General features: G+C 33.8%; 1 protein-coding gene across 8 annotated transcripts in view; it reads left to right on the forward strand.

Moving 5' to 3' along the window:
* The window catches only part of LOC125053418 (cytochrome P450 6k1-like), a 26275-nt gene continuing 12529 nt past the window's right edge, over positions 1-13746 (forward strand). The window contains exons 1-9 of one of the 8 annotated variants that reach the window (XM_047654788.1): positions 1035-1212; positions 1681-1884; positions 5069-5218; positions 5957-6141; positions 6452-6606; positions 6725-6843; positions 7044-7143; positions 7807-8055; positions 8347-8549. In XM_047654788.1, the coding sequence (XP_047510744.1) occupies positions 1054-1212; positions 1681-1884; positions 5069-5218; positions 5957-6141; positions 6452-6606; positions 6725-6843; positions 7044-7143; positions 7807-8055; positions 8347-8522 (1497 nt within the window). In that variant the 5' untranslated portion in view covers positions 1035-1053 and the 3' untranslated portion in view covers positions 8523-8549. Of the gene's footprint in view, positions 43-1033; positions 1213-1680; positions 1885-5068; positions 5219-5956; positions 6142-6451; positions 6607-6724; positions 6844-7043; positions 7144-7806; positions 8056-8346; positions 8550-9818; positions 9944-12715; positions 12907-13746 lie in introns of those variants that run through there. The other 7 variants (XM_047654787.1, XM_047654789.1, XM_047654792.1 and 4 more) reach the window with 7 other exon arrangements.

The raw sequence follows: 13746 nt of genomic DNA on the forward strand, positions 1-13746 counted from the left end.
TTCTGTGGTGAAACGATAAACATTAGCAATAAAATTTTAAATGTATGTATTAAATAATTTTACTAGTTTTACAACAACAATGGATTGACTATTAGTGAAGGGCTTATAATTATTTTTGTCATAGTTTAATGAGTTATTTATATTATTTAAATAACTAAACATTTCTTCAAAATTAAAATTTAGTTATATGAAATAACTGTTAAATTTTTTATCACGAAATAAATGCGATATTTTAATTGTACATATTTACATTGAATTTATTTTATATATATAAGTTAGATTGACATTATCATTTAATACAATATGTTTAGGAAAGTCTAATAATTAAAATACTTGTTTCTTTAGTGGTATGAATTAAGTAATTATAATTGAATAGGACGGTGCAAGCTAAACGAAAATTCAAGTGCGATAATTGCGACTGATTTAATGAAACCAAGCTGTATGGTTAATGTGTTTTGATCATATTTAATAAAATACCGCGTAAATCATTATTGTAATAAGTTGAATCATTTTTATTTCTAGTGAAAGACCTTTTAGAGCTTTGGATAAATATGGTGAAATTATGTATATGTATATATGTATATTTCGTATTTATAAGTACAAATACAGACAGCCAGTTTAATTACACAAGACAACATAATTTCTAAGCGCTTTGGAAAGTCTGATCACAATCGTAAAATCGTATCTTAAACGTAAATTAATCAATAAAGTTTTTTTTATAAATTTCAAGAATATTTAAATGATCCTAATGCTTTTTGATTGATTTGCTCCAGTTCAAACAGTTTGTATGACTCAAACTTGGCGATTTAAAAGAGTGGAGAAGGGTTTCGTGCCAGTTCTTGCCCGCTCTATGTGCTTGATTTGGTAGTAAATGTAAATTTAGAATCAATTTAACATATTTTCTGTTGACGTTCATAAGTGTACTTGTTTACCTATATGAATAAAGTTATTTTGAGTTTGAGTTCGAGTATATCTCAAACTAGTCCATGACTAAAAATTTATCCTAGAGTATTAATAAAAGCACTTAATATATTTCTGTTTATTTGTTATAGAATGATCGGTATGCTTATAAGCGCAATAGTGGTGTGTTTAGTGTCATGGGTGTACCTGCGTTGGAGAAGCGTGAAACAATATTGGGCAGAGCGTGGAGTACCATTTCTACCTCCACATCCAATATGGGGAAGCTTGACATTCTTACTTAAAAAGAACACGGTAAGCATACTATTAGATGTCGCTTTTAACTTAAAGTACTACGTGAATTGCCCCCACTCTGAAAAGTCTCGCCAAGTAACGTGCATATACTAGTTGATCTCATTGATAATCTTACTGTTAGCCCCTATGAGTTTAATTCAAATGTATATCTTACTTTATATAATCACGATTTTTTCCCGCCTATCCCTTCGGGAAAAAATCGTCAGAGACCACGGATATCCATTTGCTTCCCAACAGTCTCTACCGTACGTAACCGTCGGGATAAGCAATCCCCTTGCTTTGCCATTTCTTGGCTACGCAATAGAGAGGTGAGTGGTGAGGGTTGGTAGTTGCCGGTTTACTCCACCGTTCGCGCAGTGTTAATTGCGCACATAGAAACGCTTCATTAAAAGTTAGGGTTTGAATGCAAGATCTGTCTTGATAACCACATAGCCTGTAGACTATGAATTAATCGAGATTTTCATTCAGGGCACGTGGATGATCGAAATGTATCAACGTTTCCCGAAAGCACCCGTCGTCGGGATCTGGCTGTACTGGAGACCAGCTCTGATGAAACACTCACCGGAATTGGCGAAACGGATCCTCCTGAAGGACAACTACGCGTTCAGGGATAGGTTTATGAGCGGTGGAAAGCACGATTCCATTGGCTCGCTTAACATGTTGACAACCAATGTAAGTAGATATATTATACTATTAGCTATTATACTACTTAAAGGTTCGAGCTAGTACTTTTTATCTACCTTTATAGTAAATAAATAAAAAACAAATTGGACAAAGTATATATGTCGCAGCCAACTAGCTTAATTAGCCGTTCAATTAACAGCCTAGCCGTTTAACTAGTGGCCTGAAAGATGTTCAGCCAGTTGATTAAACAGCTAGGGAAATGACTTGGATCGATGACGTTTTATTAGTTGCCCAGCCTGTTGACTGTTATTTTAAATTTAATTCCACTTTCTGCCACACTCGAAACGTAACTCTACAAAATGTCAATATGGCTTTGGCAAACGAAAACATTGATGGTGATTTCCAAATTTTCATGAAAAACAACAAGTACAATGGAAGAGTGTAGTGACAAAAATATTGTGAATTTGAGCCAGATTATTAAATGTCGTAACAAACGCTACGGCTGAATATCTTTCAGGCCGTTAGTTAAACGTCGCCGTTTAGTTAAAAGGTTGAATTATAAAAATGAGACGTTAGGCAAATCTCCTTTATTACAAGTAAAAAAAAAGTGTGTGCGTGTAACCTTTACGCGTTGTACCGAAACGCGTTGTTGAATGAAGTTGAGAAGTATTCATAGTTAGATAAAACATTTCTTCTAAAAAATCAACGAACGATTCCTGAGAGCGAAAATTAACCTTAAAATCTCCAGTTAGAATCATCAAAAAAAATGATTGTGCCACTGGTTGGGACTCTATACCAGCTCGATTTCTAAAAATGGTAAGACATGTCATTGTATCGCCGCTTACTATCTTGTTTCAGACATGTTTTAGGGAAGGCTGCTTTCCAAAAGTCTTTAAAAGGTCTCTCATTACTCCTGTTCACAAGGGTGGGGCACGGGATTGTGTTGCAAACTACAGACCGATTTCTGTGCTTACAGCACTATCAAAAATCCTAGAAAAGATGCTTAACGTGAGGTTAATACAGTTTTTAAATCGGTACAATATTCTGTCCAGCTCACAATTTGGTTTCAGAATGGGTATGTCAACAGAAGACGCTGTGGGTAGCTTGATTGAGTTTGTCACAGAAAAACTTGACAGGAAACAAAAGTGCCTTGGTGTCTTCCTCGATCTTGCCAAGGCATTTGATACCGTCTCAATACCTATACTTGTGGACAAATTGGAGCGAATTGGAAAAAGAGACTCAGCCCTGCTTATTTTTAAAGATTTCCTTAGTGGTCGGGTGCAAAGGGTTAAGATTAATAATTATATTAGTTCCGACGCAAATGTAACTTTTGGAGTTCCGCAAGGCAGTATTCTTGGTCCAAGTCTTTTTCTTATTTACATAAACGACCTATGTAATATGTCCCTAACTAGTTGCAGGTTGTTTACCTATGCCGATGATACGGCTATAGTTTTTTATGGGGACACCTGGACCGAGATACAAAATATTGCCGAAAGCGGACTGCAGAAGGTGGCTAGATGGCTCAGGGAAAATTTACTTACTTTAAATATTTCTAAAACTTCGTATATTCAGTTCCAAACTATTAATTCCCATATGACTGATATTAATCTTAAAATACACATATGTGTCTCTGAGCGCAATTGTACTTGCATTAATATAACAAAATCCAATACCATTAAATACCTCGGTATCGAATTAGATAATAAATTGAGTTGGCTTCCTCACATTGAGATTATAACGGCACGCACGCGAAAACTAATCTGGACATTCAAAAAATTACGTTATGCCGCGGAATTTGAACTACTCCGCACTGTTTACTTTGCCTTAGTAAAATCGGTTATTGGATACTGCGTGAGCGTGTGGGGTGGAGCGTGCAAGTCACATCTAATTCAGCTTGAAAGAGCCCACAGATCTTTACTAAAAGTAATGACTTTCAAACCCTACAGATTTTCAACCACACTTTTATATAAACAGTGTGAGCTCCTCAGTGTTAGACAGTTATTCGTCTTTAATATAATAGCCAAACAACATGTCCATACCCCTTATAACCCAGAGGTTTGCAGTAACAAACGCTGTATACCAAATGTACTCCCCACAGCAAAATTCCGTACTACCTTCGCAAGGCGACAACGAGCATATCTCTCAGTCTTTCTATATAATAAAATAAACAAAAAATTAAATTTCTACCCTCTTTCACTACATGACTGCAAATCAATTGTTAAGACTTGGCTTTTGTCCTTAAATTATGAGGAAACAGAAGATCTATTTAACTAACATGCTACAATAATATTTTAGTTATTTTGATTCATTAATTATGTGTATAATTTATATATTTATACTAGTGTTACATATACCCATATGTAAAATGTATAATTATGTATATTTATGTATTATGTATATTTATGTATTTTAGTATTTTATGTGTATGTACCTATTTTATTACCTATTATATTCATTGTAATTTATACTGAAACATTTTTTTTCAATATATGTTATTTTTGTTTAAGTATATTATGTGTAAGAAGATAATTAGATGTAATATCTGGAATTTACAAATGTCTATAAAAAGTATTGTCTTGTAAAATCTTGAATAAGCTCTCTTGACACTTGTTACGAATTATATTGGGAGAAGCCACTGACTCCTGAGATACAGGCACTAAAGCCTAGTTTAGGTGTCAGAGTCTTCATAGGATTTCTGTAATTACAAATATGTCAATAAAGATTATTATTATTATTATTATTATTATTATCGGTAATTCATGATAATTACTATTTAAAAGTCGAGAACCTTCAATTGTGACGTGAAGTAATGTCAATATAACCTTGTTATTGAATATTTTAGAATGTCGCAATCGTCAGAAAATTTATTATTAATTTACTTATTTTAAAAGTAATAAATAAATCAATAAGTATATTTAGAGATTTTCAGAAAACTTTGTAATTTAAAATATATTTTTTTTAACTGTTGAATCCATTTGAAATAAATAATCCTAATTGATTATGATATTTGCCACTAGATGGCGTATATGTCAAGAAGCGTGGAGTATATGACAATTGACATAATATACTTACGACCAATCCGAATTATTATTTTTAAATAGCGGAGACTACACATACTAACTAACTACACAAATAAGTGTTCGTTCCGTCAGAAAAAAAACCTGTTACTCCCTAGTCGCGCCTAAAGAAGTTTTTCTTCAAAAATATAATCGAGGAAATCGTAAACTTTTAGGATCCTTTATGGGCGGTAGTTCGCCGTCGGGTTACATCAATTTTCACAGGATCTAAATTAAGAGCTTTACAACCTCTAGTCGACACAAAGACCAGCCAGTTGATAACTCGAATCAAAAACACCGAAGATTACAGCAAACTCAATTTGAGAGTAAGTAAAAACATTAGTAAGATAGTCATTAGCTAGATATTGTCTCTGCTTAATCGGCAGCTCATGACTAAGCGTCGTGGTCAGCAAGAAAGCGTCTGGAGCGCCACCGGTTTCGGTCCAGCGCGTCTATTATGACTGTGTACAGTTTTGAGAACGATGTGTCTTTCACTTGATCGGTCCATCTTGTTGGTGAACGACCACGTGATCTTTTGCCTTCTGTGTTACCAACCACAATCATTGTCTTCAAGTTCTCATCGCCTCGGCGCATGTATGTATAAATGTATGGCCTGTATGCCCGAAATAAAATACATTTCGCAAGGTAGATATTAAAATACTGCATTTACTTTGAAGTATTACTTCGTTGTGCTATTATCTACTTATATTGAATAATGGAGTCGCTTTGGAGTATAAGTTGGGATTTTAGTTGTTATCAGGAAGTTTCCGCTTCTTCTTATAGTTTTTCAATATTCATTATATCTCCAACTAGATTACCCCTAGAGAGAAGAATGTCAATGACAATTACTGTTATTAAGGGGAGTAAGAGACATTTTCTTTGAAAATGACTGAGGTACTTTTAAACACTCGATTTACGTGAAATGACAGGCCACTGTTCTACTACTTTCCAAAATTGAGTCATTGAATTAGAAATAATTATATTTAACTGTCAGTGCATAGAAACTAAATCAAAATTAACCAAAATAACTATGGATGTCTCTCATAATATTTGTGTATTAACAGCATTTGTTTGTGGACTACTCCACGGATGTATTTGGAACAGCTGCGTTTGGCGTTGAGACACACGCATTACGCACCGGAGAGGATCCAATGAGAGCTATTACAGAGGCCTTTATGACTTTTGATTGGTTAAGAGGACTAGGCTGGAGCTGCATTTTCTTCTTCCCAGAGATGACTAAAATCTTCAAGTAAATCTATTTATTACCTACACTTAAAACACACCGTATGGTATAATTACTCATATTTGTAACTACCTTCGAGATGTCCCATTTAGCACTATTATTATTCTGAGTTCAAATTTCTTCACCGTCGAATCCGAAACAAACATTGTTCCGCTGGTAAGCATAGCAAAATTTAGGGCAACAATAAATTATTGAGACTTCACTTTTTTTAAATTTCAATTCACTTGAGGAAATCAGTTATACACAAATAGCATATAGTATTATAGATTAAGGGAAACAACATTTCGTCGTTTGAATAGAGATTTTCCTTTTTCAGATTTACGTTGTTCCCAAAATGGTCAACAGAGTACTTTAAAAAAATATTTGCTATTGTCGTTGAACAGCGGAAAGACAAGGTCATAAAAGACCCTAAGGATCTGGTAGACGCTTTACTGAAAATGAAGCAAGATGGTCCAGTAATTGATGGAGTAGGTGAGTCAATGTTGTTGTAATTGTGTTATATCATGTTCGCTTTCTGCCCAAATAAGAAAGAAATAGCACAGAAATGCTAATAAAAAATTATCACTGACTGTGAAATTGTATCTTTCAGAAATCACTGACGATGTAATCGTGTCAAATGCGGCCACAATGCTTCTAGGAGGATTTGAAACATCAGGTTCTGCACTCACTTTTACGTTGTACCATTTGGCATATGAGCCCGAAATTCAAGTAAGTGTCAAACGCCCAAATATATATATTTTTACAATCTATAATCGCCTATCGAATCATGATAATTAAATGAGTTTGGGAATTTGATAAATGTGATAAAGGTGATAAAGGACATTTTTGGGCGGGAATACAAGCGCTATCGGGATCACATAGATTAATTATACCTCTTCGTGCATTAAGTAAATAATTTTTAATTTCAGCAAAAAATATATGACGAAGTTTCAAAAGTTATAGGTGAAGATGGAAAATTTGATGTATCGAAGCTCATGGAATTAACTTACCTAAATGCAGTTGTCAAGGGTAACTTGAATTATTTCATTGATAAAATGTCTAGATTCAGAAATACACTATTGAATGAGAACAATATTTTTGTAGGTACAATTATTAGTTTCGGGAAAATTTGTTTTTTATAATCGGATGTTTTGTTTCTGTAGGTGTCATTCGTGCCTGACACAGGCCGTCCACTTTTTGGTTCTCAGGCAGGCCAGGTTTCTATGTACGAGCGAGAGTTAAATGCACAGCCGGGGTTCGAACCTACGACCTCAGGGATGAGAATCGCACGCATCGCATCCATCCACTTGAAAAATATTTTGGGCAGTTTATTTTCGTAATTGTATTATTTTGTAAGGTGCAAACGAACCAACTGACATTGGACTTGACTTGTTTACAGAGTTACGAAATAATCTTTATTTTATTTTATTTTAAAAGGCACACTAACGAAACACATACAAACACTTACAGAGAACACATAACATTAAACATAGAAAACAAGATACACGCATGTGCATCAATAACAAGTGTGCACAACATTTAAAGGGAAACATTACAATGAAGAAGAAAAAATAACTTAAACATTAAAAGTAAAAAAAAAAAACACAAACTAATAACTAACTTTATTCACAATATTGTTTACACTTTGCACTGTGTGACGATAGCTTATTAGTTTTCTTAAAATTCTTTCAGAGACACTTAGACTCTACTCCCCAATGGGTTGGCTCGATAGAGTAGCGACACAAGACTACCAAATTGATGAAAAATTAACAATAAAGAAGGGTACACCAGTCTATGTAAACGCTATCGGCATGCAATATGACCCCGAATACTTTCCAGAACCATTAAAATACGACCCAGAAAGGTTTATGCCAGGGAATGAGCAAAATATTAAACCATTTACATATTTACCATTTGGTGAAGGACCTAGGAACTGCATAGGTAATTATATACCATTACTTAGGACAAATGAAAGAAAACAAATGTTTAACAAAACTGTGTACATATATAGTTATTTATAAAATAGCAAGCTATGGCATGAAAAACGTTGCCCAACAATTATTTTTATGAATTAAACTTTAGATTTTTTTCTTCTTATAATAATCGTTTCTTAATCGTTAATCAAAATAAAAATTAAAAAGGTTATTTTTAAAGTTTATCTACATATATTTTTATTTTACTATCGGTATCGTGTAAATATAACCCCATATAAATGTAAAATTTATCTTTCAGGAATGAGATTCGGTTTAATATCAGTTCGTCACGCTATATCGAATTTGATAACGAAATACAAATTCGAGCCAATACCAGGAGCGCCGAAGCCTACAGAAGTGGAATTTGAGAAGAAAGGTCTATTTTTGGTCCCTGGACAACATATGGCCATTAATTTTATCCCTAGAGAAGTCTAAGACATTTAATATATAATATAAATTAAAAAAAAAGACATTTTTATTTATAACCATAAATTTGACGATAAATTTTATTAAAATTTTGTCGTGAGCTTGAACCCGTTTTACCTTTTTTGAACCAGTTTTGGATCCTTTAATAATTTCCTAAAAGGGCGACGTACTAACCTACTAGATTTTTACACCACCACAGCACTTTTAAATTTGCTGACCAGTTACCTGTCCCAAAGAATCTTAGGGACATAGGGCTTTGTCCCTAATATTAGCATGGATAAAATGTAGTAACACATATTGTGTCGTCATTCGGCACTGTGTTTGAGGGTAGATAATTGTTTACAGACCTATTTTAACTCATTTTTATAAAAATGAAGGTAATGTTGAATTTTTCCTGCTCTTGGCCTACCCTACCGACGATCGTCATTCATATTTTAGTGCTCCACCTCTTTTCTTTTATTATTATATATATTAATTCTATATAACCTTAACCTTAAAAAAACAACTGCAAGCAACAAAGGTAGACAAGTACCTATTCAGTCAGGGATTAGCTAACACTATGAAAGCGGTGAAAGCCATATCTCAATATGGCGCAGATTTGATACAATAAACCAACACGCAACAAATTAAGAAAAAGACAAGAGCAAAAAGAATTTAAACTGGCGAGCTCCAATCCCGAATCGCAGGCAGAAAGGGGCATCGATGATGAATGAGCCTGCTCGAAGCAAGCAGCCCGGGAACTACTACAGGCAGTCGTCGCGTCCAGCGAACAGTCAGTTTACTTAGATCTTATCTATATCTACAAGATATATAGATAAAGTCTTCAACCTGTATTCTACCCTGCCTTACCTTTGGCTGCGAAACGTGGGCACTCTCTAACCAATACAGGGACATGTGCTACCATGCACTGCCAAAGATCCATGGAAAGAAGCATGCTGAGAATATATAAATAAGACACGCAAAGAAACACAGACATAGGAGCTAGAACAGGTGTGAAAGAACATTCTCACTTCTTAGTGACCAAATGAAATGGAGATAGACGAGTCATAATATGACTATATATATAGCATATGCTACTGAGCCCCCATGAAAAATTTAACAAAATATTGACGGTACCCTAGAGACGGAAAACTAAGAAAAGGCCGACAACCCAAAAGATGGGAGGACGACCTCAAATTAACAGTAGGCTACAACTGGGGAAGAGTCGCAAAGGATAGAGGACAGTGAAAAGGGTGACAGGTTTTTGTATAATAAAACAATTTTGTATATGTCAATGATATTGTGTAGGTATCCTTAATTCTCTTCTATATTTGTTATTATTTTTTCTCATCAAATATATACTTACCATGAAGTATATAAATCGATTTCAAACACAATTTCAAGTAATCATATTTCAGTGGTGACCCGGCTAACATTGGTGGCAATAAAAGGTATGTATATAAAATATTTTTTACTGAATTAACAAGAATAGATTGACCGTTAGAAGTGTGTAAGTTCAAGGTATTATTTCTATTATATTAATAATAAAACGTTTATTTCCAAAACAAAAAATCCATAGATATGGTTAATGAATATCCCGTAATAATTATTGTTTTTCACGAAACATGAATCCGATATTGTGAGTGTAAGTAATGGAGGTAATTTTGAATAGTCGTATAATTATATTATCACTAGCTGACCGGGCAAACGTATTATAATAAAAAAATAAGGGTTGATCGTAGAGGGTTGTATGTATTTTTTAATGCTGTATCATAAATAAATAAAAACAGAAAAAAATATCTAAAAATAAAAAAAATATTTAGGGGTGGACTACCCTTAACATTTTAGTACGGGAGGTAGCAACGTTTTCGAGAAAGAATTTCAGGTCAGCTGATTTTGTGATATGTCTTCCTTCTTGCACTTCCGGTTAGAGTCTGGGCCATCTGGCTGGCGGTAGCGGTTGCGTTCATTAGTGAGCATCCTATCTGTCCAGGTAATAATCCTGGATTTTAAGAAGCGTAATTTTTAATTTTTCCTTTTTAAATACGTCTACCTGACATACTTTTTTTATTGCCAGACATTTTTCACGTTGCTAACTATGTGCCAGACGCGATTTTAAGTTTTATTTTTATAAAAATTTCAAAGTATTTTAGAATGTCTGTAATTTTAATATTTTGTTATTTAAATATAAGAAAAACTAAAAATGAATTTGCGAGACATTAATTCGATTGTTAAGTCTTGAATTAAAATGATAAAGTATTGCAGTATGATGAAGTAAAAGCATTTTAAGAAGCGTAATTTTTAATTTTTCCTTTTAAAAATACGTCTACCTGACATACTTTTTTTATTGCCAGACATTTTTCACGTTGCTAACTATGTGCCAGACGCGATTTTAAGTTTTATTTTTATAAAAATTTCAAAGTATTTTAGAATGTCTGTAATTTTAATATTATGTTATTTAAATACAAGAAAAACTAAAAATAAATTTGCCAGACATTAATTCGATTGCTAAGCATTAAATTAAAATGTAAAAGTCATGAAAAGTATTGCAGTATAATGCTTGTAGTTCGAGCATAAAAAGGAATATAAAATTAGATTAAAATTAATAATCAACACTTTATTTAAATTGTCCTAATTACTAAATGTAAGTTATGAATAATTAATATTAAGTTTTTAAAACAAAAATGCATTGCTTCATCATACTGCAATACTTTATCATTTTAATTCAAGACTTAACAATCGAATTAATGTCTGGCAAATTCATTTTCAGTTTTTCTTATATTTAAATAACATAATATTAAAATTACAGACATTCTAAAATACTGTGAAATTTTTATAAAAATAAAACTTAAAATCGCGTCTGGCACATAGTTAGCAACGTGAAAAATGTCTGGCAATAAAAAAAGTATGTCAGGTAGACGTATTTAAAAAGGAAAAATTAAAAATTACGCTTCTTAAAATGCTTTTACTTCATCATACTGCATTACTTTATCATTTTAATTCAAGACTTAACAATCGAATTAATGTCTGGCAAATTCATTTTCAGTTTTTCTTATATTTAAATAACATAATATTAAAATTACAGACATTCTAAAATACTTTGAAATTTTTATAAAAATAAAACTTAAAATCGCGTCTGGCACATAGTTAGCAACGTGAAAAATGTCTGGCAATAAAAAAAGTATGTCAGGTAGACGTATTTAAAAAGGAAAAATTTAAAATTACGCTTCTTAAAATGCTTTTAAAATCCAGGATTATTACCTGGACAGATAGGATGCGCACTAATGAACGCAACCGCTACCGCCAGCCAGATTGCCCAGACTCTAACCGGAAGTGCAAGAAGGAAGACATATCACAAAATCAGCTGACCTAAAATTCTTTTTTTTCAAACGTTGCTACCTCTCGTACTATTTAGGGGGATGAAAAATAGATGCTGTCCGATTCTCGGACATACCCAATATGCATACAAAATTTCATGACAATCGGTCATGCTGTTTCGGAGGAGTTTAACCACAAACACCGCGACACGAGAATTATATATATTAGATTAAAATATAGAACACGACTAGGAAACGCTATTCAAACACTTTACTGACAGCGGTACTAAACCGTTATATAGCAAGCTTAACGAAAATTAATGTGCGACTGATTTTGGAAAACCAAACTTAAACTTAGATAAAGTTGAACCGTTTATTTTTTCAGTCAAAGACCTTTTTGAGATTTCGATAAGTCTATGGTAAAATTATAATGTGTACAGTACTAACCTAACTTAACCTAGACCGTTGCAAGACTAAGTCAGCCAATAAGCTGAGTTTCATTATCGGACGTCAAGGCAAAATACAAAATACCATCCGTATCGCCTCGACATCCATCGTTCCACAACTAAGCGTTTCAACTAAGCGTAAGGCAGTTTTTGCCGCGCACAACCACTATGTGGAAACCAGATGCCAACTGAAGTATTTCCGAACCAATTCGACTTAGGTTCTTCAAGAAAAGACCGAGCCTTCTGGCAATGTGAGTGTCCATGGGCGGCTGTATCACTTAACATCAGGTGAGCCTCCTGCCAGTTGCCCCCTATTACATAAACAATTGCTATTTCTAAACGTTTTGTAAAGTCTGATAAACTTATGTAAAAATCTAATCATGAGACTCCACCGAGGTAGACTCAGTCAGCAAAAGCTTCATCTAAATTGACGTAACGTAATATAAATTATCCCTAGGGTATTAGTGAAAATACACTTATTTTCATTACAGAATGATCGGTGTGCTTATAAGCGCAATAGTGGTGTGTTTAGTGACATGGGTGTACCTGCGTTGGAGAAGCGTAAAACAATATTGGGCAAAGCGTGGAGTACCATTTCTGCCTCCACATGCAATATTTGGAAGCTTGACATTCTTACTTAAAAAGAACCCGGTATGTATCAAGGCAATCAAGGCAAACATCGCTTTCTAGCTTTGTTTTAACTAATCATCATAATACTCATCAATGTAGTCAACTAAACCTTTCTGAATCGCGCGAACTACTATCGTAAACCGTTGCTTTCTTCAACTTTGTATAATAGTATTAAATCGTCGTATGGAACGGTTTGTTCAATTGCTCTTCTCACCTCGCTCAATCCGAGTATATCCGATTTTATGTTTTGAAGGGCAAGTTCGTTAGACTTTAAGGTTTCGATTTTAATTTCAATATGACAGTGGCGGTTTGGGTTATTAGAGTTTGTTTTGATCGTCTACGCCAGCCGGTCACCTTGGGAATGTTTAATTTTTTTTAGGGGTGACCGCCAGGCCAGACCACGTAATCCCAGCAATGCTTAAGGCTGCTGCCATCGACCTCTACTCAGCTCTAGCAACAAAGTCTAATAAAGTAACAAACTTACCAGTAAAGTGCTATAAACTAGTGAGCTACGATAAAAGTGAAGAAACATATAAATTAAGTGAATCGTTTGTTATCCGATGTGACTCACATCAGTTGAATTTTAACGTATTTTCAAAGCAATTTACACAAATAGAAATAGATTGCTTAACTTCGAAGCATATGTAATAGTACTGTTGGCTAATACAATGGTACTATCTACCTTCCTCGCATTCACACATATTATATGAAGTGTCTGGGTTCGAATCACGTCGGTTCAAGCCATATTAGTTTATTATTATTATTATTTCTGATAATGGAAAACGACTACGTTACAGTAAGAAGAAAACAAAGAAGATCTATTGAATCCCTTAACCTTACATCTAGTTCTGCTCAATCGAA

This window comes from Pieris napi, chromosome 10, assembly GCF_905475465.1.
Source record: "Pieris napi chromosome 10, ilPieNapi1.2, whole genome shotgun sequence".
NCBI lineage: Eukaryota > Metazoa > Arthropoda > Insecta > Lepidoptera > Pieridae > Pieris > Pieris napi.